This window comes from Trichosurus vulpecula, chromosome 4 (genome assembly GCF_011100635.1).
Source record: "Trichosurus vulpecula isolate mTriVul1 chromosome 4, mTriVul1.pri, whole genome shotgun sequence".
Lineage (NCBI taxonomy): Eukaryota > Metazoa > Chordata > Mammalia > Diprotodontia > Phalangeridae > Trichosurus > Trichosurus vulpecula.
The window spans coordinates 196,119,376-196,147,089 of NC_050576.1; the positions used below are offsets into that span (position 1 = coordinate 196,119,376).

The following is a 27,714-nucleotide window of genomic DNA, read 5'->3' on the forward strand; positions in this document are numbered from 1 at the left end:
AATGGGAAAAATCCACTAATCGCCTCTTGAAATGATCCCAAAAAGAAAATTCCTAGGAATATTGTTGCCAAATTCCAGAGTTTCCAGGTCAAGGAAAAAATATTGCAAGCAGCCAGAAAGAAACAATTTGAGTATTGTAGAAACACAATATGTAGCAGCTTCTACATTAAGGGATCAAAGGGCTTGGAATATGATATTCTGGAGGTCAAAGGAGCTAGGATTAAAACCAAGAATCACCTACCCAGAAAAAGTGAGTATAATACTCCAGGGCAGAATATAGACTTTCAATAAAATAGAGGACTTTCAAGCTTTCTGAATGAAAAGACCACAAGTGAATAGAAAATTTGGCTTTCAAATACAAGAATCAAGAGAAGCATGAAAAGGTAAACAGGAAAGATTGAACTATTTTGTTTACATTCCTGCATGGAAAGATGATGTTTGTAACCTTTCTCAATATTAGGGTAGTTGAAGAGAATATACTTATATGTAGACCAAGGGCAAAGGGTGAGTTGAAGGATGAATGGATGATATCTAAAAAAATAAAATTAAGAAGTGAGAGAGGAATATATTGGGAGAGGGAGAAAGGGAGAGATAGAATGGGGTTAATTGTCTCACATAAAAGTGGCAAGAAAAAGCAATTCTATTGGAAGGGAAGAGGGGGCAGGTAAGGGGGAATGAGTGAATCTTGCTCTCATCAGATTTGTCTTAATGAGGGAATAACATGCACACTCAATTGGGTATCTTACCCTCCAGGAGTGTAAGGGGGAAGGGTATAAGAGAGGAGGGAATGGTAGAAGGGACAGCATTTCAGGGGAGGAGGTAATCAAAAGCAAACACTTTTGAACAGGGACAGGGTCAAGGGAGAAAACTGAATAAAGGGGGACAGGATAGAATGGAGAGAAATATAGTTAGTCTTTCACAACATGACTATTATGGAAATGTTTTGCATAATAATACATGTGTGGCATGTGTTGAATTGCTTGCCTTCTCAAGGAGGGTGAATGGGGAGGGAAGAAGGGAGAGAATTTGGAACCCAAAGTTCTAAAAACAAATGCTCAAAAAAAAAAAGTTGTTTTTACATGCAACTGGGAGGTAAGATATACAGGTAATGGGGTATAGAAATCTATCTTGCCCTACAAGAACATAAGGGAAAAAGGGATAGGGGATGGGGGGTGTGGGGTGACAGAAGGGAGGGCCGACTGGGGAAAGGGGCAATCAGAATATGTGCCATCTTGTGGTGGGGAGGGTAGAAATGGGGAGAAATTTTGTAACTCAAAATCTTGTGGAAATCAATGTTGAAAACTAAAAATATTAAATAATAAAAGAAAAGGTGCTAGAAGCAATGGGAACTGTTGAAGAGATTCTTGTTCTTTGTGTTACAGATTAATAGTATGAATACAAAATTTGCAGTTGATACTGTATGTCCTGCTTAGTGTGTCTATATTGAGAACAGTTGTTGATTGACTATGATTATATAGCAGTATCCCCACAAGGTATTTGCTTAATCATACTCATCAAAAAAAATATCATTTTCATTAAAAAGAATATTCCTCTCCTGGCTTCTCCCTTCATTAGTAAAATTTCTGAAAAGGTTAATTTACCCTAAATCAACTCCCCAGAAATATTTAACTAAATAATTAAAACATAAATATCACAGAATCTTAAAATTAGAAGAAACCTAGAGGTCATTTAGCCCAGCCTCCAGTGCGGTGAAGGAATTTTTCTCTTAACCCACCCTCCACCCCCGGTAAGTATTTTAGTAGCTGTATTTCAATATAATTGGCTTCCTTTGTAATCCTGTGTACTTTGCATTTTAAAACTTTCTGTGACGGTGTCCATAGACTTTAACAGACTGCCAAAGGGTTCCAGAGCACCTGAAAAAGGTTAAAACCCCCTTCCTGATCAAGGCCAACACTCATCAGGAGCAGGAATCTCTACTAAAATATCCTTGACAAATGGTATAATTTTATAATTACTTCAGTTATAGACAGGTTCACAAAATTTTTGAGTCTATGAATATTGTTGATTTAAAATTTGTGTAAGCTTCACTCACATTTACCAGTGCTGCCATGTGTCAGCTATAGACATTTTAAGCAAAATTGTTCTTCACTTCAGCCTGTATATCTCATTCTGCCTTTTATAAAAGCAATAGCAAAACAGTTATTTAAAGAGTGTTTGACCTTTGATTGTGAGAGTCAATAAGGGTATCAGCTTCTGAAAAAATTCTGGATCATGATTATGCTCTTTACCAAGTTTTTATTTGGTGAATTTATTGGGATTGTGGAAAATCCTCTGTCTGGGCTAATTGACCAAATGAATATTGGAAACCATAGCAGGTGGAGATAAATCTCAACAGCACCCCCTCTCCCCACCCCTTTTCTCCATACAACAGTTCTCTGTATCACTGTGCTAAAAGAACATAGTCATCTTGCTTTAGATCCACTAGAGTCCTGGCACAAACATCCAAATCACATAACAGAAAGTAATAAATAAGAGACAGACTTGATTATATTTTCTTTTTGTTCATTCTGTCATTTACTTTAGCCAAATATTTAAGTTCTAAAATATTTAGAAATAATTTATCATTATTGCTATTCAGTCATGTCCAACTTGCCTTGACTCCATTTGGGGTTCTCTTGACAAAGATACCAGAGTGGTTTGCCATTTCCTTCTCCAGCCTATTTAACAGATGAGGAAACTGAGGCAAACAGGGTTAAGGGACTTGCCCAGGGTCACATAGTGGCTGGATTTTAACTTTAGTCCTCTATCCACTGTGCTACCTTGCTGTCCCTCATTCTATCATTTACTTTAACCACATATTTAAATTCTGACATATTTAGAAATAACTTGACATAGATTTGCTAAACTGTATCTACAGCATTACCCAGATAGTCTAGTTTAGTAACCCTGTCAAAAGAAGAATTCAGTTGAGTCTGACATGACTTATTTTTGTTGAAGCCGTGATGGTTCTTTGTAATCGCTTCCTTTTCCACATTATTAGCCATCTCTTTTGTGATCCATTCCAGAACTTTCCAAGAATAAATCAAGCTCATTAGCCTACAGTTTTTAGATTTCCTTTTTTAAAGAATTCTGAAAGGCATTTGCCCTTCTGCAGTCTTATAGTGCTTTTCCCATTCTCCACAATCTTTCATAATTCACTGTCAGTACTGCAGTAGCCAGATCCATCAGTTCCTTAAGTATCCAAGGATATAGTTCATCTGAACCAGGTAACTTGAATTCAAGGACAACTATATGCTTTCTTACCCCTGTGTGGGTATCAGCTCCAAGCTAGTATTTTTTCCCATTCATTTCTGGTCCAAAGGTCATTCTCCTTGGCCAAGGAAATAGCTTCACTGTATTCATCATATTCATTATTTCTTATAGTACAGTAATACTCCATTATATTCATGCATTGGAATTTATTTAGCCATTTTCTGATCTGTGAGCATTTACTTTGTTTCCAATTCTTTGATACCATAAAATTGCTACTAAAAAATATTTTGTTGCCTATGGAGACTTTCTTATCATCCAGAGGTTCCCAAATTTCTTTGGCTTACTGTCCCCTTTTCAAAAAAAAAAATGACTCAGCACCCTCTAGAAATCTACTTTCGTTAGCCCTTTATCAGGTTGTTTTTTTTTTAATTTGTGTCATTTTTTAAAAATGTTTTATAAATGACATATCTTACATTTCATAATTTATTGCAAATTCGTGGGGGTTTTTTTGCATTGAAATTTTGGTGACACAATATTGCACCACGTAACTGTATAGTATCTGTCATGTTGTAAGCAAGATGTTACATGCACTTATTCCTGCTGATGCATGCTGGACTTCCCAACAATATGCGAATCACTCACCTGCCAACATTTGCTTGTTAAAATCCATTGGCGGACTTGACCATTGATCAGTTTTAACTTTCATTTTGTGGGTTTATTTGGAAAAATAACATAATCACTACAACTTTAACTCTGTTACACAACAGATGAAACATGTATGAATGGTTTTTCAAAATTTTCTTTATCTTCTGTTCTTTCCTTATGCTTCTACTGCCCCCTGATTTTTATTCAGTGTCCAATGTTGCACCCAAGGTCTACGACTGCCCCCCGGATCATTCCAGTGCCCCCCCACCAGCGGCAGTACCATCCATTTTGGGAACCTATGTCTTATCAGTGACCTCGTTGTTTGAAGTCTTGCCTCTGAAATACTAGTTAAGTGACTGTGGAAAAGTCATAACCTCCCAATGCCCTCAAGCAACTCCATGAAACTATAATGTAAAGCTAAGTTATTGAACTGGATCTTGGGAAAGAGTTTCTACACCAGAAACTCTCTACATTGACAAAGTCACAAGTCTGGACAAAAATTAAAAAATAAATGGACACATTAAAAACAAAGAAACTTATACCTAACTATTTAAAGATATTCACAAGTGATATAGGAGTTGCTACAGTTCCAGAAGGGGAAAAAGGAGTTAATCTGTGAAGGTTTCACAGAGTAGGTTATAATTAAAAGCAGTACGTAGAGAAATGATTTAACCGAAATAATTAGATCAGGGATTTCCAGCAGGACAAATGACATATAAATGTTTGAAATTAATCATAGGTGTCACAAAGAAGGCATGTTTAACAGTCTTACTGTGCTGGAGAAGAAAGCATATCAGAAAATTAAATAAGTTAAATAGGGAAGAGCTCATTGACATTGGTCCCTGCATTTTGATGAACAGTTTTAATTTGATTTGATTTGATTTGATTGGGGGGGGGGGCAGTTGGGGTTAAGTGACTTGCCCAAGGTCACACAGCTCATAGTCTGAGGCTGAATTTGAACTCAGGTCCTTCTGACTCTAGGACAGATTTGTCACTGTGCCAAGTAGCTGCCCCTTTAATTTGATTTTAGAAACATTTGGGAGCTATATTATTTTTTGGAGTTAAGAGGATCATATCAAAATGATGCTTGCTGAAAGATTCTTCATGTTAGGTTGATATTCTATTGTCTTAGATTAGTCAGTTTAAAAGTATAAGAAACTGAGGGGGCGGAGCCAAGATGGCGGCTGGTAAGCAGGGAATAGTCTGAGCTCCGTACGGAGATCCTCCAAAAACTTATAAAAAATGGCTCTGAACCAATTCTAGAACGGCAGAACCCACAAAACAGCAGAGGGAAGCAGGGCCCCAGCCCAGGACAGCCTGGGTGGTCTCTGTGTGAGGTCTATCCCACACGGAGCTGGGAGCTGGGAGCTGGGAGCTGGGAACGGAGTGGAGCACAGCCCAGCCTGAGCGGCGTGGACCATCCAGACCAGAAGCCGGGCGGAGGGGGCCCTAGCGCCCTGATTCAGTGAGCTGCGGCAGTTACCAGACCCTTCGACCCACAAACACCAAAGACTGCGGAGAAGGTTAGTGGGAAAAGCTGCGGGAGTGGAAGGAGTTCGAGGTTCGGGTTCCAGCCCCGGGGGCAGCGGAGGTGGGGCAGCTACAGCTGTTGTTACTTCCGGCTCCAGGCCCACCTGGTGGGAGGAATTAAGTGGAGGATCAGAGCAGGGGTGCACAGCCTGCCGAAGATCTAAGCCCAGTTCGGGTTGGGGATCCTTGGGGAAGGAGCAGTGCTGGTGCGGCAGAGCTGGCACCTCCCCCCCAAACGTGGAACATAGAACTCTGTAATCTACAAGCAGTCATACCCCACTGAAAAACTCAAGGGTCAAGTTAGTTGGCTGGGAATATGGCCAGGCAGCGAAAGCACACCCAGATTCAGTCTCAGACTTTGCATTCTTTCTTTGCTGACAAAGAAGACCAAAACATACAGACAGAAGAAATTACTAAAGTCAAAGAGCCTACAACAGAAACCTCCAAGAAAAACAGGAACTGGTCCCAGGCCATGGAAGAGCTCAAAAAGGAGTTGGAAAAGCAAGTTAGAGAAGTAGAGGAAAAATTGGGAAGAGAAATGAGAAGAATGCGAGAAATCCATGAAAAACAAGTCAATGACTTGCTAAAGGAGACCCAAAAAAATACTGAAAAATACACTGAAGAAAACAACACCTTAAAAAACAGACTAACTCAAATGGCAAAAGAGCTCCAAAAAGCCAATGAGGAGAAGAATGCCTTGAAAGGCAGAATTAGCCAAATGGAAAAGGAGATCTAAAAGACCACTGAAGAAAATACTACTTTAAAAATTAGATTGGAGCAAGTGGAAGCTAGTGACTTTATGAGAAATCAGGATATTATAAAACAGAACCAAAGGAATGAAAAAATGGAAGACAATGTGAAATATCTCCTTGGAAAAACCACTGACCTGGAAAATAGATCCAGGAGAGATAATTTAAAAATTATTGGACTACCTGAAAGCCATGATCAAAAAAAGAGCCTAGATACCATCTTTCAAGAAATTATCAAGGAGAACTGCCCTGATATTCTAGAGCCACAGGGCAAAATAGAAATTGAAAGAATCCATCGATCACCTCCTCAAATAGATCCCAAAAAGAAATCTCCTAGGAATATTGTCGCCAAATTCCAGAGCTCCCAGATCAAGGAGAAAATACTGCAAGCAGCCAGAAAGAAACAATTTGAGTATTGTGGTAACCCAATCAGAATAACGCAAGATCTGGCAGCTTCTACATTAAGAGATTGAAGGGCTTGGAATGCGATATTCCGGAGGTCAATGGAGGTAGGATTAAAACCTAGAATCACCTACCCAGCAAAACTGAGTATCATGTTCCAAGGCAAAATATGGATTTTCAATAAAATAGAGGACTTTCAAGCTTTCTCAGTGAAAAGACCAGAACTGAAAAGAAAATTTGACTTTCAAACACAAGAATCAAGAGAAGCATGAAAAGGTAATCAAGAAACGGAAATTGCAAGGGACTTACTAAAGTTGAACTGTTTTGTTTACATTCCTACATGGAAAGATGATATGTATGATTCATGAGACCTCAGTATTAGGGTAGTTGAAGGGAATATGCATATATATATGTTTATGTGTATATATATATATATATATATATATATATATATATATATATATATATATATAAGTGAATGTGTATGTATGTATGTATCTATGTGTATATGTATGCATGTGTATGTATGTATATATATGTGTGTTTATGTGTGTATATATATATATATATACATATATATATGTAAAAGAGAGAGAGCAGACACAGGGTGAGTTGAAGATGAAGGGAAGATATCTAAAAGAAATAAAATGAAATTAAGGGACTAGAGAGCAACATACTAAGAGAGGGAGATAGGGAGAGATAGAATGGGGTGGATTATCTCGCATAAAGGTGGCAAGAGGAAGCAATTCTGTGGGAGGAGGGGAGAGGGCAGGTGAGGGGGGAATGAGTGAACCTTGCTCTCATCAGATTTGGCCTGAGGAGGGAATACCGTACATACTCAGTTGGGTATCTTACCCCACAGGAAAGAAGAGAGAGGAAGATAAAAAAAAAAAAATAAAAGGGGGGGGGGATGATGGAGGGGAGGGCAGATGGGGGTGGAGGTAATCAAAACAAACACTTTGGAAAGGGGACAGGGTCAAGGGAGAAAATTCAATAAAGCGGGATGGGTTGGGAAGGAGCAAAATGTAGTTAGCCTTTCACAACATGAGTATTGTGGAAGGGTTATACATAATGATACATGTGTGGCCTAGGTTGAACTGCTCGACTTCTTAGGGAGGGTGGGTGGGAAGGGAAGAAGGGAGAGAATTTGGAACTCAAAGTTTTAAAAACAGATGTTCAAAAACAAAAAAAAAAGGTTTTTGCATGCAACTAAAAAATAAGATACACAGGCAATGGGGCATAGAAATTTATCTTGCCCTACAAAAAAGGAAGGGAAAAGGGGATGAGAGGGGAGGGGGGGTGATAGAGGGGAGGGCTGACTGGGGAACAGGGCAACCAGAATATATGCCATCTTGGAGTGGGGGGGGGGGTAGAAATGGGGAGAAAATTTGTAATTCAAACTCTTGTGAAAATCAATGCTGAAAACCAAATATGTTAAATAAGTAAATTTAAATTAAATTAAATTAAATTTAAAAATTTAAAAAAAAAGATTTAGGAGCAGAATGATATGGTTGTCTATTGTCAAGTAATTAGTTATTTAGGTCAGTATTCTTTCTTCTATGACGAAAAGTATTTCACTCTCAAAGAGTTTATAATCTATTTGGAAAACCATTAATAAAGGTCTGGTCACAAGATCAAAAAAAAAAAGAGTATAAGAAACTGAAAAAGAACCCAACATTATACTGCTTGACTAGTCACTTTTTAAATAACATCAGGGATTTTTTTTAAGATTGTCTATTGACAAAAGAAAGACATTTGAGGCATTTAAATTCCACACTTTCTTTATCAGTGGATCATTATCTTTTATGCGCTGGAACAGGAAGAGGGGAGGCAGATGATGTGCACCCTCTCGCCTCCACCAAGTACAAAGGTGAACAGAGGGAGGACAGTAATTTCCTTAATCTCTCAACAAGAGTGGGGGATGGAGGGGAGCGCAGGGTCTGTGAAAGAGCAGTTAGAAAGTTGATGGTTCCCTAGAAGGATAAATGAAACAATGCTATGGAAGAACATTCCTAGGGAAGCGGGACTGTGAGGGAAAAGGACCAACTAGCAGACTTTCATTCAAAGAAGAGTTGTGCTTCGTAGAAATGCCTCCCCTCCCATGGGAGAAGCTATAGAGAACCTTGGAGGCATTGAATGATTAATGAATTAATTGGTTTGATTAACTGTTTTTCTTTGCTATAACAGAAGCCTCATTAATGGAGAGGGGCAGTGGTGGTTTATATTCAGGAATGGCTATGATGTAAAAAAAAAAAACCCACAAAAATAATCAATAAAAACTTTTCGAAAGTAAAAATTTTTAAATCTGGATCCTGAAAAATATGCATCATGGAACAGAATGAAGAAATGAAATACTACTACCCTAGCACCTGGGGGAACAAGGACCAAATAGTAGCAATGATTTATTATACCTTAGTTTGGATATACAAAGGCTTAACAGAAATTTTATTGGATTATTGCTACAAGTACAAAATCCTTTTTTATTAGGCTTTATCCTATAGGCAACAAAATGGATATCCTTCTATAAGAAGAATAGTTGTTATGATAGCTGATCCTTATAAGTGGGAGGTGAGAAAAAAAAATCAGAAGAGATTTCTAAAAGATAATGTGAGGAATCATTGCATTAAGTAGGTAAAATGTATTTGCTCGTAATATCTTAATTACATGAGAAGATTACGTATTTTAAAATTTTTAGTTATTTGAATTTACCTCTTCAACTATTTTATTTGTTTAGATATAAGCTGGATTCCTGTCAATATTAGAAACACTTATTCCCTGGTCCCCAGTCACTTCAGGGTCCACAATCTTTTTTGTAAAGACTATCTACCTTTCGTTATGAAGTAAGAGTGCCTCTGTGAACCTCTTTTGCTTCCCTTCAGAAACACTGGCAAAGTTTAGAGAAAAGAGTGTAGCAGAAGCAAGCAACTTGGAGATGTACCAGATCTACTGGTAGACCAGTTAAGACTGTAGCATGAAAGGTTGTACAACAGCTTAAGTTTATCTCATATCTCCAGCAAAGATCTCAAAGGGACACCAGATCAAATAATAAGCAAGAAATCCAAAGAGAAACAATAGTAAATTCCTTCATCCAGCTTTGGACTATACAAAATGATATATATCTAGAAGCCTATACGGCTCCTTTGCTAGGGGAGCCAGTGTGAGAACAAGTAAACAAGCAACAAGTCTGCCAGCATTCTGACTAGAGACACTCCAGAGAGACCTAAAACTTGCAGCATTCTGTTCTTAGAAGACAGGAAGCCCAGAGTGTTCAAAAGGAGAAGATTCAGGAGAATCAGAAACCTGGGGCACTTGAACTGCAGACATGGGTCTGGGAACCAGAAGTACTATGAACGAGATAACCCCAGTGGAGACAGAAATCCAAAGCTGTCTGACCTTAGTTACTCCAAAGCACCCTAAAGACCTAAGCACTAGGACCTTGGATGATAGGTGGGCAGCAAAGACTGAACCAGCACAAAGGACCAAACCATAGACTGAGGCTGGACAGAAGATATTAAACACTGTGTAGATATTTAATTGACCAAAAGACACACAAGAGGTAAACACAGAAGAATAGAGTACCTCCACAAGAACTACTAGCAGAATCTGAGAGATGGAAAGATGACTTAACTACAAAGGCTACAAGAGTATCTGAAAGAAATTAAATGAGACTTTTTTAAAAATATAAGACTTAAGAGCTCTGGCAGAAAAAAATGGAAGGAGAATAAATAGATTAGAACAGAAGGTAGACCGTAATCGTAACAGATTGCCTAAAAACTGGAATAAAACAAAAAAGAGTTTAGCGATTCCGTGAAAAAGCATGCTGGGTGGTAGGTGATTCTTGGTTGTAATCCTACCTCTTTTCCTCTCCAGAATATCATATTCCAAGCTCTCCAGTCCTTTAATGGAGATGCTGCTAGATCTTGTGTTATCCAAGTGGGATAAGAAAGGAGAAGCATCTGGCTAGATAGCAACATAGAGTTATAGAAAAGTTCTATAGACATTAGATTAGACGTGTACCCCTGAGGAAGTCAGGGACAGAGGGAAAGGAGCAATATATTCAAGAATACTGATAGCAGCACTTTTGGTGATATCAAAGAATTGGAAATAAAATATATACCCATTAGCTAGGGAAGGGCTGAGCAAATTGTGATACATGATTGTAATGGAATTTTGACACAGTTTAAGAAATTGTGAATATGAGAGATTCAGAGAAACATGAAAAGACTTTTGTGAATTGATGTAGATTGAAATGAGCAAACCAAATGAACAACTTATATGACCATGATAACAATGTGAGGGGAAATAGCTTTGAAAGAGATCAGAACTCTGAAAAAAGCAGGAACTAATCATGAAATGAGGAAACTAATAATGTAGCATACCTCCCACCTTTTTGCAGAGAAGTGATGGAGTAGAGGTAAAGAATGATATCTATATCTCACACAGGGCTCATGTGTAGATTTGTTTTGCTTAACTCTGTATTTGTTACAATATAGGACCTTTAGTCATAGTGGAGAAGGGGAGGTCAGTTAGCAAGTACATGCTTAAAAGTACAAGCACGTGCCTTAAAAAGGTGTACCAAAAATAAAAGGTCTATAGAACATTATGATTTACTAAGAAATAGTAGTACAAATGGATATACATAAAAGTATGCCTACAATAAAATTCTTTATGTATAATATTACATCAGTTTTCCTGCAATTTATGTATTTTCTCCTAAATCCATTGAATTTTGCTGATGAGTTTCACATAATTTGTATTGCGTTTTTCTTAATTTGGATGAATTTCTCAGGAATATTTTCATTTCTAATGCATGCCTATCTCTTAAGATGCATAGCAATACAGCAAAAACACAGATGCTTATGCCCGGCAAGAAATAGTAAGAACCCTAATAATAATGAAAATGCCCCTTAATTGAACCAGATGGATGCTCCTTCAGTTTCTAATTCTTTGTCACTGCAAAAAGAGCAACTATAAATATTTTTGTAAATCTTAGTTTGTTTTCCTTAAGACTAATCCTTCCTTTAATCTACTCTTTCCCTTATTCTGCCCCTCCCCTTCTTGTGCCTTCTGTTTCCCTATTGAGTGAAATGTATTCTTTTTTCAGCTGAGTATACTTCATCTCCCTTCCCTCCAGCCCCCCCACCCCAACCCCAATATATTCTTCTTTCCCTCCTTTTCCAGTCTTTTTTTAAGTTCAGGCATAACGACTATTCTCAGACTCTCTGTCTAAGTAGACTCCTGATGATATGGTTCTGAGGGGACACATGTACCATCTCCCTATATTAGAATGGAAGAAGTTTATCTTTGTTTAGTCCCTTATGATTGCTCACTCACATGTGCCTTTTTATATTTCTCTCAGTGCTTGTGTTTATATTTTGAAATTCTTACTCAGCCCTATTCTTTTCATTATAAATGCTTGGGAGTCCTCTGTTTCATTATAGATCTATTTTTTAGGATTATACTCAGGTTTTCCAGGTAAGTTATACTTAGATGTAAGCCTATATCCTTTGCCTTCTGGAGTGCCATATTTCAAGCCCTCCACTCCTTTATAATGGTGACTGCTAAATCTGTGATTCTGACTGGAGCTCCTTGCTACTTGAATTCTTTCTTTCTGGCTATTTGCAGTATTTTTTCTTTGACCTGGAAACTCTGAATTTTTGTCTCTAATGTAACTGAGAATTTTTATTTTGGGTTTTCTTTTAGGAAGTAACTGGTGAATTCTTTCTATTTCCTCTTCACCCTATGGTCTTTTTATTGATATAGGTAGTTTTAAGATTTCTTGAAATGTAATGTCTAGGCTATTTTCTTTTTTGGTCTTGGCTTTCAGGGAGTCCATTGATTCTTGAATTGTCTGTCATCAGTCTCTTTTGCAGGTCATTTATTTTTGCTATGAGATACTTTTTTTCAGTCTTTTGACTTTGTTTTAATACTTCTTATAACCTCATGTAGTCATTAATCTTCTCTTTGATCCATTCTAATTTTAGGGAGTTAGTTGCCTGGGCAAGATTTTGGACCTCTTGTTCCAAGCTATTAATTCCCTTTCCAATTCTTTCTTTCATAGCTCTAATTTATTTTCTTTTTTTTTAATTCCAGAGATATTTGATTGTTCAAAATCTTTTTTTAAAAATCTTGCTTCATCTTTTCCAGAAATTCTAGTTAAACTCATGCCCAAGCTGTGTTTTCCTTTGAGTCTTTGCTTATAGATGTTTTAGAGACATTCTCTTTTTCTGAGTTTACATATTATTACCATAATAGCTTTTTGTGGTAGGATTCTTGTTTGTTTGTTTGTTTACCCATTCTTGTAGCCTTTGTCCTAACTTTGGACTTTATGTTAGGGATGGGCTCTGTGTACTTCTGGAGTAAAGGTCTGGGCTGGTCTTGTGGCTGCTTTCTTGGAGTATTAAGTATTGTGTTTTTCCAAGCTCTCAGGAACAGCTCAGTTTGGAAATCTGTGTGTTTTCACTGCTCCCAAAGTCGTTGATCAAAGTATGATCACTGCCCACCTGTTCTAAGCTCTGCATGTTCCTGACCTAGGTTTGGGTCTGAGCAATATATCTGTGCGGTTACTCTGTTTGGAATTCAATAGACTACTGAAGAAGTAAAACATGATCATCTAGTTGGAAATTTCTGCCATTTCTGAATGACAGAATTACAGGCTCCTCCTCATGTCTGTGGTTCCTAACCTGGTTATTTCTCTGTGGGCTTCAGACTGGACTGAAGCTTGATCTGATAAGTTGCTATGAGGATAACATGAGATAATGTTTGTAAAGTGCTTAGCATAGTAAAGGGAAATAGTATAGGAGCTATATAAATGCTAGTTTATCATCATCATCATCATCATCTCCATCATCTCCCACTTAACTCCTAAGATCAGAGCCACACAGTTGTGCTTGCTTCTTGTTAAGTACAGAGGCTAGGGCCTGTGACCACTCCTCACCTTGCAAAGCCATCCCTACCTAGGCATGGGTCTCCTCCTCAGTTAGTCCTAGATTTGTGACTTATAACTGGGTAGTGAGCAACAGAGCTTCCAGCTAATAACTCTTGCTGTACCCTGCACAAATTTAGGCCCTTTTGTGCTAGATTTGGGACTTTTCCTGCTGCACTTCTCCCTAGGTCCTCCCAGGAATCCTTCTCCCCATGTCTTCTAGGTTATTAAGCTTCTCTGCCATCCCAGTTGCAGGACCCCTGGAACCCATCCCCTCTTCCAACCATGCCAAAGACAATAGACGTGGTCGCCTCTGCTCCCCATCCTACTCTTACTTAATTCTTGTTTAGCTTTTCTCTATCAATGAGAATGAATGACCTTGAGACTAGAAAGGACAGAACAAAAGTAGTTAGTAGGGGGTTATCATTTAGTCTAAGTAACAAGGTAGTAAAATAGTCCCTAGTCACCCTAGCTCTCGAGGATATGAATTAAATCATCTGACCAGATTAATTAACTGGCCAGATGTTGCCTTGATTTTAAAAGAAAGAAAAGAGAATCCAGTCTGGAAGCTATAGACTAGTAAGTCTGAATTCAAGTCTTGGTTTCTAGAGAATATTATTATTAAAGAAATTGTTAGCAAACATTGGGTTTAAAAAATGGTCATCTCAAAAGAGCTAACATGTCTTCATCAAGAACAGGTCATGAGGTTATAAAGGATTCTATAGGGTTATTGATATTAGACTGGATGGTCCCTAGCATCCCGATCAACTTTGGATTCTGTGATTCTGGGAGATAAGCCTTCCTGTCACTCCTTATCTTATATTCCCTCATAGCTCTGTAGGATGGGACTTTGTATAATGAAGCATTTACAAAGTTCAGGAATGTGATAGGTAGGCAAAGATTTTACAATATATACAAATATTTGGCTTTATTTGTAGTCCCTATGCAATGGCATGCTTTTATATCAAACCACATTGTATTTAACTACTTCATATATATCAGTATTTATTCACTTTATATTTATGCTATGTGTTCTTATATGTACTTGTTCTCTCCCCCATTAGAATGTAAACTGTTTGCAAGTAGGGATTGTTACAATCTTTGTACTTGGATCTCCAGTGCCTAGTACATAATAGGTGTTTAATAAACACTTGTTGATTGGTGTGATTAAAAAAAAAAGTCATGGCAGGATATTTTTTCCTTTTTTTTTGACAAGGTTAAGCTATTAATGCTATGGACCTGAGTACTTACATTTTAACAAAGCATTTAGTGATTGTCATACTGTAGTGGAAGAGACGGTTAGATGTAGGCTAATGATAATACAATTTAGATAGATTTGGAACAGGTCAAATTATTAGACATGAAGAGGAAATATTAATGCTTCCATGTGAACTTCGAAAGAGGTCGCCAGTGTAGTGACTTAGGGAGTTATATGTGGTTCTGTGTTTTGTTTTTTAATGTTTTTTTATCTATAACTTGAATAAAAGTGGAGGTAGCTTGCTTATCACATTTGTAGGTTGTACAAAGCTGGAAGAGGCAATGAATACATTGGATGACAGAGTTAGAATCTTAACAGGCTAGAATATTTGCCTAAATCTAATAAGATGAAATTCAATAGAAGCAAATCAAAATCTCACACTTAGCTTCAAATAACCAATTTCACAGTTATAAGATGGAGGACAAAGGGTTTTAGTAGACTATAAGCTCAGTATGAAACTATAGTGTGATATGGCCATCCAAAAAAACCTAATATGGTCTTTGACTGTTATTTGAGAGGTATCACTTCCAGAAACGAGAAGATAATTAGTCCTGCTTGATTCTGCTCTTGTAAGAGACCACATTTGAATTATTGCATTCAACTTTGGGCACAATGTTTTATGACACACCTTGACCTGGAGATTATACAAAAACAAGTTAGAAAAGTGACTTGACTTCATGCTATTTAAGGGTGACTTGAGGGAATTATAGATATTTAGCCTAGAGAAGAGAAGATTTAGGGTAGTTATAATAGATGTCTTTAAGTGATCAAGGCCTAGCGTGTGAAAGAGGGGTTTGACATATTTTATTTGATCCCTTAGAGGAGAATGAATAATACTGGGTGGACATTGCAAAGAGGTAGATTTAGGCTTGCCATCAGGAAAATTTCATAACAATAAGAACTGTCCAAATATGGAATAGGCTGCCTCTGAAGGTGGGGAATCTTCCCTCTCCCTGCGATGGAGGTCTTCAAGCACAGCCTGGATGACCACTTTCCAGATATGGTGTATAGCACAATCTTTTCCAGGAATATATTAAACTAACTGGATTCTCTTCCAGCTTTGAAACGCTGTGATATATGCAGTATTGGCAGAACCCAAGACTAGGACTGCATCATAATGTAACTTCCCAAAGAGATGAACTTTTTTCTTTCAAGTTGTTTTAAGATATAGCCCTCCTCCTAAATTTATTAAGGTTTAAAGTAGACAATTGAAAAATTATCAAATCAGAGTTAGTTAGACATTGTCACATTGTGAAAATCTGCTTCTAGACAGAAAACTGTGATAATTGAAATCAGGATGTGAAAAGTGGGCAAGTCACTGAAATAAACCAGTGAAAGGAGTAGAACCCATACCCATTCCACTATGAGAAGCTTATTTTTTTTATTGTATTTTTTTTACTCTAGGTGATGTGGAACAGGAACTTGGGCCCCCTCCATCGGTAGATGAGGCAGCAAACACACTCATGACTCGCCTGGGCTTCCTCCTTGGAGAGAAAGTCACAGAAGTGCAGCCAGGGGCCCAGTACAGCATGGAGGTGCAAGATGAAAATCAGGTGAGATGCTTTGTTTCAGCATGATAAATGTAGCATGCTATCAAGCTTCCATGCTGGGGGGAAAGGGCTTTTGAGGCCTGTGGAGATAATTTCTCTTGTAGAATTTAATTTTCATGGGTATTATGTTTTGAGAGCTAATGGAAAAGTCTTTTAATTTTGTATTTTGGTTAAGTGGTGTTTATGTCACAGCCTTCCTGTTCCTTGTAACTTCAAAAGGACCTACCTTCTAAATGGAGTTTTTTGTTTTTGTTTTTTTTGCTGTATTCAAGGCAGTGCAGATAATAATGAACCCATATTCCTTAAACTAACCTCTTGTGTAACCTTGGATATGTCACATTATTTGAACCTTAGTTCTTTCACCTCTAAAATGAGATGATCTCTGAAGTCCCTTCTGACTCTGACTTCTTTTGACTTTAAAATGGTTTCAGTTTATAAGTCAAATTCTAGTGAAATGCTTGATTTAAAAGGTCCTCCCCCCAAAAAAAAAGTTGTGTTGATGATCAAAAGTATTAGAAAATTGCATATTTTCCTTAGTTTTTTAATCTACATTCTTAATTATTAGTGAGAGTCAATGGTGAAAATTTTCTAACTTTTGGTGTGCCATTTTGGTAAACAGCAAAGGATAATAGGATTATTGAACATTTTAAGTATTAATTAATGTATATTTAATATAATGTATAATATAATATTTAAATATATTAATCATGTCAGCAATTGTTAACAATTTTAGCATCATCATGGTGAGATATTTTCCAAGTTTTAAAACATGGAAAATGGAATCTCTATAGAACAGTTCAAAATTAATTTCAGTTTTTATTTCTTGATATTGATATTCAGGTTTTTATTTAAGATATTCTTGATATTCAAGTCAACAAGTTAGAAAGTGACTCTTCTAATAACACTTAAGTAAACTAACAGGTGTTGTATCTTCTGGTTCTGGTATGTGTGGTAAGGATGTTGTTTTCAGTTTACCTATATTCTTAGTCAATCAGCAAATATTTCTAAAGTTCCTATTGTGTGTCAGTCACTCTGCTAGGTTTCAGGATTCAGAAACAAAAATGAAACAGTCCTTGCTCCTCAGATAGGTTACATTTTATTGGTGGAGATAACATATACATACACAAGGATGAACAAAATAAACAGAAGGTAGTTTGGGAGTGAGGACACTTCTAATTTGAAGGGGATCAGGAAAGGCTTCATGTGGACTGTGGTACTTCAGCAAAATGTTGGAGGAAATAGATTCTGTGTGGTGGCAGTGAGTTCATTCCAGGAATCAAGGATAGGTCATGCAAAGGCATGGAGGTAGAGACAGATTGCTGTGAGGAGCAAAGAGGTCAGTTTGGTGAGACCATGGAGTATGGGAAGGGGACAGTGTATGGTGAAGCTGGGAAGATAAGTTAGGGACTGACTGTGAGAGAGTTTAAAAACCAAACAGATTTTCTGTATAATCCTACACGTAATAGGGAGCTACTGGAGTTTATTAAGCATAAGAATTACATGACTGAGTTTAAGGAAAATCAGTTTAGCAATTGTGCGGAGAATGGATTGGAATGGGAAGAATAAGGGAGAGTAGTTAGGAGGTCATTGCAGTGGTCCAAATGAGAAGTGATAAAGGCTGTGTGAGGAGTTCAAAGGGAAGGTGTTAGTAGAATTTCATGTGTCTGAGTTGCCCAAGAAAACCCTCAGTTACTTTAAGATCCTTCATATCCCAGTTTTTGGGGGAATGAAAATGAAAAAGCTATGGGATGAGCCCTAGTTCTGCATTCATTGAATCATAATATAGTGTCATTAGGACTGAAATATAGTACACTGATTTCCTTGAATTCATTCTTCATATTATAGCCGAAAAAAAGACTGGACCCGGGTTCTAGTCTTGACTCTGCCACTTGTCACTTGCCATGTAACCTTGGGTAAATTACAACTTCTCCACGATTTAATTTTCTGATAAAATAGGGATTATGTTATAATGAGGATCAAGTGAGATAATGTATTTTAATGTTCTTTGAAAAAGAAAGTAATATTATTAACAATAATAATGTGAAATGCCAGTCCACTTAAATTGGAATATACCCTGGAATTAGATTGGAATCAAAAAGAAGTATAACGTTAATTAATATAATTTCTAGGGCAGAACTATAATTGAGGAGGCCCTTTATTCACTTATAGGTCTTTCTTGTTGAACTAAAGAGAAAAGACAAGCACAGAGAAGCCCTTCTTTTAAAACATTATTGAAGAAATAGTTCTTAGTATAATAGTAGCAGCTTATAATAACTCTTAGGTAAGTAATATATTATTATTCTAATTTTTCAAATGAGGAAACTGAGGATCAGTCAAGTAAAATGACTTCCATCCAAGTTTTAACATGGCCGGTAGGTGTCAGAGGGAGGACTTGAACATAGATCTTTTGACTTCAAGTCCACAATGCATTATACTTTATAGGATATAGACAGTATCAAGCACAGGCAAATGACAGTGGGAGTCTTTTTTTTTCTTTACTTTTTTTTGGTGGGGGTTGAGGGAGGCAATCAAGGTTAAGTGACTTGCCCAGGGTCATACAGCTAGTAAGTATCTGAAGCTGGATTTGAACTCAAGTGCTCCTGACTCCAAGGCTAGTATTCTCTCCACTGTACCACATATCTGGCTCAATGGGAGTCATTTCTTTAAAAAAAAAAAAAAGGTCCAAATAATTTTTGTAAGAGAGATCAAATAACTATTTCTTCTCCTCTGAATGATTTCTAAGGGTATTAGAAAATGACTCTGTACTTAGCAGAAGATTTTTATCAGATGCAAAAGGCTATTCTCCTTTGCCTGAAGGAGTTTATCTGTAAAAACACTGAAAGGTTTCAATTTGGGAATTTGAAGAAATACTCAAAAATAGCCAGGTTGGCAGTAGCATTTTTAATTTCATCAGAGGTCTGGAGTTTACCTTTAGTGTAAACCAGTGTTTTATACTCAGATTCAAGGCACTAAAGAAATCCAAAAATTTTCTTAGACTTTGTGATTTATCTGTGCCCCATTAGGGTAGCAGAAGCCCCTTTTGATGGACATAGGTCCTATTTCTTTCAGGCTTTGTTTTTGTGTATTCTGGCACATAGTGTTTAGTCATTGCTTTTTCATTCATTCAATCATTCAATATGCTCTTAAAAGCATTGAACATTCTAGTTCCTCCCTGCCACTTCCCCCCCGTTTTTAGTCTATGATATAGTATTATATTGGAAGTAACTAATGGTGGAAGTAGTATGAACACTTTCTATGATTAGTTTATGCCAGCAATGTGTATCCCTGTCTTGGAGTGTCTACTGTTTCAGGCAGAAATCACCCCAGCATGTTCAAATGTTTCAAAAATGTCTAAATTTTTGTGATCCCATTTGGGGTTTTCTTGGCAAAGATACTAGAGTAGTTTACCATTTCCTTCTCTAGCTCTTGTTATAGATGAGAAAATTGAGGGAAACAGGGTTAAGTGACTTGCTTAAGGTCACATAGGTAGGAAGTGTCTAAGGCTGAATTTGAACTCAGGAAGATGAGTCTTTCTGCCTTCACGCCCACCTCCTTATCCGCTGCACCACTTAGTGGCTTTAGCATCCCTACTACTAATGTAGTGGGGAATCCCTTCTTCAAGGAACAGACCAAAGAGCTAACTTGTTCTAAAAATGTTAATAACTGTTTATAAACACATTCTCCTCATCCAAATGATGAATAACTTTTTGGTAAGAGATCAATATAGAAATAGTTAACTATATAAACATGAACGGAGGAGTTTGTTGTTGTTTTTCCCTTTATTATTTACTCTAGATGAATATCCATTTTGTAAAATGTAACTGATTGAAATCCCTGCTTATATCAGTGAAAAATCAGATAACTAGAGGAAAAAAATGAACTTGGATTAAAGATGTTTATTGAGAAGTTAAGTAATTTTCCCTGATTATATTAAAAAGATTAAAGAAAATCATTCAAGTTGCTGGATCCTGAGGATGTCAGTTGCAGATCACATAATCCCAGAGTTTAAAGGGACCTCAAAGGCTCTCTAGTCCATCAAGAATTCCCTTGACAATATACCAAGTAGCCATTCAGCTTTTGCCTGAAGACCTCTTGAGATCTTACAAAATATATGCCCCTTCCAAAAAAAAAATCCTTGATTCCTGTTGATATTAAATATAATGGCATTTCCACAAAGAACATCATGCAGTTGTTTTAAAATGAGAAATTCAACCTGCAGCTACTTGGCAAACAAGATTTTGTAAGAGGAACCATACTTATCTATGATTAAAATCTAAGTGAAAATGAAATTAGCCATGTTTTGTTACTGATGTTGACTTTTGCCATAATTCTGCTTTAATGCTGTTTGAAGGATCTTTGATTTCATTGATGTGGGTACTTATTTTACCAGTGCAAATTGGAATTCCTCATACATTCTTCGTGAGTTACCCAAAAAATCCATCTCTCTTTAGCTAACCTGTTAATGAGGCTTATCAGACATAGCTAGGTCAGAACTCAGACTGAAAAATAAAACAATCACTCGTAATATCTTAGCAGTCCTTTCTAGTTTGCTTAGGTAACTTGCTATAACTTAGGCACTGATATAGCCTTGGAAAATCCAGTCACTTTCTATTAAAGAAACTACCCTTCTCTAACTAAATGAGTTAACAGCATTAGAATACAGGGAATTTTGGGAAGAGCCTGCACCCAAGAAATTGCTAACAAGAAAGAAACTCACCACATCAGTTAAGAGCAATTAACCTCAATATCTTCTTCAGCAATGGCCAATAAGATGCCTAATGAACTAAGTTCCACTAAGGGTCAGGGACAGGGACATGGACTAGAACTGTAGCTTCATGGGTTTAAGAAACTCCCAGGTGAGGAAACTGCCTACATAGCACTTAAGTCCCAATTACCTTTTATGATGGTTTCCCCTTTGTATTCCTAGTTCTTTAAGACAGGTAGCATCCAGTATAAGATAATAATGATAGCATTTACATAACACTTACTATGTGCCAGTGTTAAATACTTTACAAATATTATTTAATTTGATCCCCACAACAACCCTTCAAAGTAGATGATGTTATTATCCTCCTTTTACAGTTAAAGAAACTGAGGCAAATAGAGGTTAAATGACTTGCCCAGAGTCACACAGTAAATGTCTAATGTTGCATTTGAACTCAGGTCTTCCTGACTCCGAGCCCAGCACTCTATACACTGAGCGAACTACCTGCTATTAACAAGTAATTTTCTGTTTTTAGTGAAGCCACTTCTCAATATTCATTACTTTGTTTTAAAAATAATAATTATTTTATTTCTAAGCATTGTACTAGGTATTGAAGGAGATTGAAAGAGGAGACATTTTCATCAAACTTGCAGTCTAGTAGGAAGGTGCCCGTAAATAAAGATAACTGAACATTATTGAGTTTGTAACTGAAATGCATACAAAATCGGGCATCAGGGAAAACTTCATGGAGGAGGCAGAATTTGAGTGAGCTTTGTGGAATGGGTAAGAGTACGTGTATATTAGAGAAACATTTCTTTGGATGAGGATATTTATATTTCTTCTCTCTGTATATGTAGTCAGATTTTTCCTTACATGAAAGAAACATGAAGAAGAAAACTTTTAAGTTTTGTGAAGTTTTCACGTGGCTGAAAGTGGAATGGAGATCCCATGTTTTCTAAGATTGCCTTTGTACACTAATACCTTGACATAATAGTAATTACTTAGAGGGCAGTGGAGCAGCAGATGGTGGGTGTGAGCAGACTGCATAACAAAGGAACCTTGAAAAGGAGTTAAGATGTCATCAGGAAAATGTGTGAGAAAGAGAGATGGCCTGGTCACATCGCTGGAGCAAAGGATAACTAACTGGACAGGTGGACAGTCCAAATGCTCCCTTGATATCCTCATAATGTCAAGAGAAAGTGAGGAAGGCTTATAAAATATTGAGTGGGCCCTTTGTGATGAACTTACAGAAAGATATCAATAAGAATCCTACAGGATGCACAAATATAGGTTCTGATCTGTGTCTTTGCAGGTATAGAAAGTTGGCACCTTTGTACCATGCCCCAGCTGGATGGGGTGTGTCCTTCTGGGCAAGTAACTCTGCTGCTAGGGACCATTGGGGATTGGGAGGTGGAGTTTGAAATCCCTTCCTCCACTATTCCCTACCATACCCTCCCTACAGTCTTTTCCACAGGCAGCTAGCTTCCAGCCTGTACTTACCTGAACTGCCCAAATCTTGAACCTCAAACTTCTCTTTAGGGCTTAGTTTTTAAAGCCCAGTAAGGGCCTTTTTTTTTTCTTCCTGTCCATGATGTTGCTACTTTCTAAATCAGTCAGAAAACTGTTTATGGTTTGTAATAAGAAAGCAGGTGTTAACATCATGTTGATGCATCCAATCTTCTTCATCAGTGAGTGCATCCCATGACTATACCACCTGAGGGAAGATTGAGGGGGTAGAGCAAGGAATCAAATCCCCACCCCACCCCCCCCCCACCTCCAGGGAACACCCAAATTGATTAGATCATCGCAATTCCATTTGAGCCATGCCATTAACATTGCAATGAAGGTGAGATCATACAATTACCTAGTCATTGACATTTCTCTAGCCTTTGCCTGAGTAGAATAATAAATTGCAGCCTTTGTTCTTAAGGATGACACTGACTTTATCCTAACTTGATGCTAATTGAAATAAGAACATTAACTTTACTGGAAGATGGCATGGCTTGGGGAATAGAATCCTGTACTTAGTTTCAGGAAGATGTGGATTCAAATACTTCTTCTTCATGATGGTGGACAGTCACTTAATCTCTGGCCCTCAGGCAACTCTCAAAACTAAGTTATAGCTGGGTTTTGATCTGTATCAGATACCAGATATATTGAGCTAACTTTCCTGAGAGAATTTAGCCTGCTGTGCCTGTTTTTCCCCCACAGTCTCTTCTTGTTTTAAACTCACTGAATTTCATGTTGAATGCAAGACTTGGAAGTTTACATGCCTGGAGGTGAAAAGAAATACAAACTAACCAAGCTCTGAGTAGCTCTGCACTTATCTAAGACAGAGAGGTGTTGTACATTGTTGGATATTTCTTTTTCTTCTGATCGTCTTTGCTGTTCCGAAGATTTGCTCTGCCATGCAGTTTTACAGCCATATTGATAGTCATTTCTACAACCGTTCTTCGTTGCAAGTAATTTGTTCTTGTTTTCCATCTTTCAGACCTCAGCAGTTACTCAACGAATAAGTCCTTGTTCCACCTTGACTAGTAGCACTGCCTCTCCACCAGCCAGCAGCCCTTGTTCCACCCTCCCACCAGTCAATACCAATGCAACAGCCAAGGATTGCAACTATGGGGCTGTCACCAGTCCAACTTCCACACTTGAAAGCAGAGATAGTGGTATTATTGGTGAGTCCTCCTGATTTGTACTAATAACTTTGGTTTTATTCCTTTCTTTTAATAAAACTCCATGACCTTTTGATTTGAAAAGGTGTTTGATATTCTGCTTTGAGATTTTTTTTTTGAAATGTATATATATATATATATATCCAGCAAAAAAAAAAAGTATCTTTTCCCATTTTGACTATGTATCTTATCACCATGATAATGGGTAAAGTGGGTATAAGGATGTGACACTTTGAGAGAAAAATAGAGGTGACTAATATCTCTCTACTACTTTTCCCACTACTGTAAAATTATTATATGAGCAATGATTTAGCAAATCATTCTAAACATTCTATTCAGGCATTTAGCTAATTTTTCACTCCCAACTATAGTGGTTGTTTAGTGAGAATTCAGTCCTTATTGGTAGAGAGATTGGCCAAAAGGAGGAAAGTAAAAACACAGTCACCTAGCCAGATACATTGTCTTGAGGTATCCTGGGTTTCATTTGCTCTGAAAATCAACCCTTGTCATATATTTTGGAAACCACTTCAGACTCTCACTATTTTTTGTTGTTTCTGATTGGCAGTATTAGCTTTAGTTCAGTCATGTCTGACTCTGTAACCCTATTTGGGGTTTTCTTGACAAAGATACTGAAGTGGTTTCCCATTTCCCTCTCCAGCTCATTTTACACATGAGGAAATGGAGGCAAACAGGGTGCAGTCAGTGGCCCAGGGTCACACAGCTAATAAGTGTCTGGGTCTGGATTCAAAATCAGAGAGATGAGTCTTCCTGACTCCAGGTCTGTCACTCTTTCCATTGGGCCATCTAGATGCCCCAGTAGCTTCAGGTAGGTATCAGAAGGCAAAAAACCTTCCACTATAATGTGAAAGTATTCCTTAGTTTTCAGAAACTTTAACCTCACTAGGTTTTTTGAGTGAGGTAGAAGAAAGAAGAGGTACCCCCATCTCATCCATACCTAAGGGAGAATTTGACTTTGTCCCAGGATTTCCTGATATACCAGTACATGAAAAATTAGAAGCTTTAAATCCTTATTTGGTATGTAGAACTTGGAAAGTCCCCAAGAATTGAAATTTGTCGGTTTTAGCTTTCTTATGTGAATTTTCAGATGCCTTACATAAGGTTAAAATTTCCTCCTGGGACTTGGAAGCATTATTCAGTTACCTTTAGCTCTATTAGCAGTTTGAAACTGAAAAACAACAGAACATTCTGATGAAAGAAGGGACTGATGAGAGTTGATGTAGTTTGTTGTTTCCAGTGGACACTTACGAATATTTAATCATAACCAGCTCTGGACTGTAATAATCTCTTTTATTTTTTAGAGCAAAAGTTCTTAACTTTTTTTTGTTTTTGATGAAATGATCCCCTTTGGCAGTTCGGTGAAACTGATGGATGTTTTATCAGAGTACTATGTTTTTAAATGCATAAAATAAAATGCATAGAATTACAAAGGAAACCAAATATATTTAATAAACACATTTTTCAAAATATTAAAAAATTTATAGACCCTTGGTAAAGAACCCTTGCTTTTGGAGTCTTCATAACCATAATTTATATGCATTACTGTACACCTAGTTATAAAAGGGGCACCTCGGTGGTACGATGGATAGAGTACCACACCTGGAGTCAGGAAGTTCTGAGTTCAAATTTAGCCTCAGACATTTACCAGCTGTGTTACCCTGGGCAAGTCACTTAACCCCCATTTGTTTAAGTTCCTCATCTGTAAGATAGGGGCACACTAGAGAAGGAAATGGCAAACCACTCTAGTATCTTTGCCAAGAAAATCCCAAGGACAATGTCCATGGGGTCATATAGAGTCAGACAGGACTGAACAACCAGCCAACAACAACAATACTTATAAAGAGACAGTTTGGAAAAAGGATTGTAGTGTAAAACCAGATAACATTTATAGCTCAGTTATTTTGTCAGTCTCCAGATTTTATTTTTCTTCTTGCAGGGGGAGATTTTTTAAAATACGTTTTTTTTCCATCTCTATTTTGGTTTAGTAAAGATGTCAGGGAAATAGAATAGTCTCTTAAATATTTGTAAATTTTGTAACTAAGTGTATCCTTTGGCCACTTGAATAGCCTCAGTGTTTTCTGTCTGCTGGAAGGAAAGTCACTAGTGCACAGTATCAGATAGCTAGTATGGCGAGAGAGACTGCAAGACCAAGCTTGGCAATGCTGGAGATGCAAATTGCTTTGGCCCCATGTGTTCCTTGTTTGTATGCTTCCCCACTCGTGAGATCTTGGTCAGTCTTTCCACTGACTGATTGTGTTCTCCATCTTATAGGAGAGAGACATAACTATGAGATGTAATATTATAACCCATAGTAGAATTAGATTTTTTTTATCTGTGCCATTTCAATAAATGCCTTTACTCTAAGCCAAATGCGTCTTCTGGCTAACTGTTGAATATAAACATCTCTGGAGGCTCAAGAACTATAGCTTTAGGAATCAGACCCACAGAGTATATTGAACCTGAGGTAGCCATCTTCCAGAATGCCTGACCTGTGAGTTTAAATTGGAGATATTCCGATAAAGAGCACTACCCTCTGCTATCTAGAAATATTTATATACTCTGTGCATATGTAGAAATGAAGATAAGCAGCCCCAAGTTGGATTTAAGCAAAAACAATGTGTTCTGATTTTTTTTTATATCTTTTTAGGTACTACTATATTGCATAATTGTATCAAGGGACGATTTAGAAAATATTGATATGTCTTCATGTACAAGATAGTGTTACTGTTTTTGTCGTCAATTCTGTGTTGTTCTAATTGAGAGACACATTATGTGAAGTAGAGGTAACTTCCTCCAGTTTTCCTATCTGCCACAGTAGCATTGGAGTCTGAGGCACAGATCAAATAACATGCAGAGACATGAATATAGGAAGCAATTCAGCCTAAGAGTTTGAGGAAGGTGTGTATGAGGAGGGAGGAACTGGGAAATGGGAATGTCCTTTTGGTGCCTATCCTCCAAATGGCTCCTCTTGGGTTGTTTATCTTACATCGTTGGGTAAAAATGGATTGGTCAAGGAAACAATCTTATTTCACTAAAATACCCACATGTATTTGCAGTACACAGAGGAGAAGAAGCTGATCTCTCTCTTCTCCTGTGTTCAAGTACAAGCCACTTTCAATTCAGTTCAGTAAGCATTTGTTAAGTATTTTGTGTGTTCAGAGCTTTATGCTAGGTGCATGGGTTTGGAAGACAAAACAAAAAGTAGTCCTGAACCTCAAGGAGCTTGTGTTCCATTTAATATATACCTTAAAGAACACTGCAATAAGATATGAAAAATGCTAGAAAAATAAATTCCTTTCCAGTTTGTTGTTCATTTTTCAGTTGTGTCTGACTCTTAGTGACCGCATTTGGGGCTTTCGTGGCAGAGGTACTGGAGTGGTTTGCCTTTCCCTTCTCTAGCTCCTTTTACAGATGAGGAAACTGAGGCAAATAAGATTAAGCAAAAGGGTCACACATCTAGTAAGTGTCTGAGACCATATATGAACTCAGGAAGAGAAGTCTTCCTGATTCCAGGCCTGGTACCCTATATACTTCACCACCTAGCTTCCATTCCTTTCCAGTTTATAGCTGTATAATTGATATGTTTTTTGGAGACAGTGAAAGGGATAGAGCCAACAGCTTTGCAAAATTATCTTTTGGGAAACAAGGAAAGCTATGTGAAAAGGAGAAGGTCTATCCATGGAGACTGGGCATGAGAAGTTAAGGAGATAGATCACAGAATGTATAAGTAATCTGCAGTGAGAAGAAATAATCCAGAGTTGGATTTCCTATACTTTTATTTATGCATCACTCAGTGCTATTAGGGCCATCCTCAAAACAATAGCTTACAGTATGAATTGTAGAGATAGTAAAAGGATTGGAGGACTTTTCAGCCTCAACAGTTAATAGTTATTCCATATAATGAGAAAAATTAATAAGCAATTTCACCACCAGAGTTTCCAGTTTCCATTATCATAAGTGTACATACAAGTCTTTATAAAGGAATTTATAAACAAATATCCCTGGTCTGCTTGTGAAGAAACCTGCTGGTTTAGGCCTCTCCCT

The 27,714-nt window shown here is 37.4% G+C and overlaps 1 protein-coding gene across 1 annotated transcript in view; it reads left to right on the plus strand.

Moving 5' to 3' along the window:
* The window catches only part of TANC2 (tetratricopeptide repeat, ankyrin repeat and coiled-coil containing 2), a 352,115-nt gene that overhangs the window by 116,308 nt on the left and 208,093 nt on the right, over window positions 1-27,714 (plus strand). Inside the window, exons 3-4 of the mRNA XM_036755887.1 lie at window positions 16,127-16,275; window positions 23,469-23,655. Of these exons, the coding sequence (XP_036611782.1) occupies window positions 16,127-16,275; window positions 23,469-23,655 (336 nt within the window). The remainder of the gene's footprint in view (window positions 1-16,126; window positions 16,276-23,468; window positions 23,656-27,714) is intronic.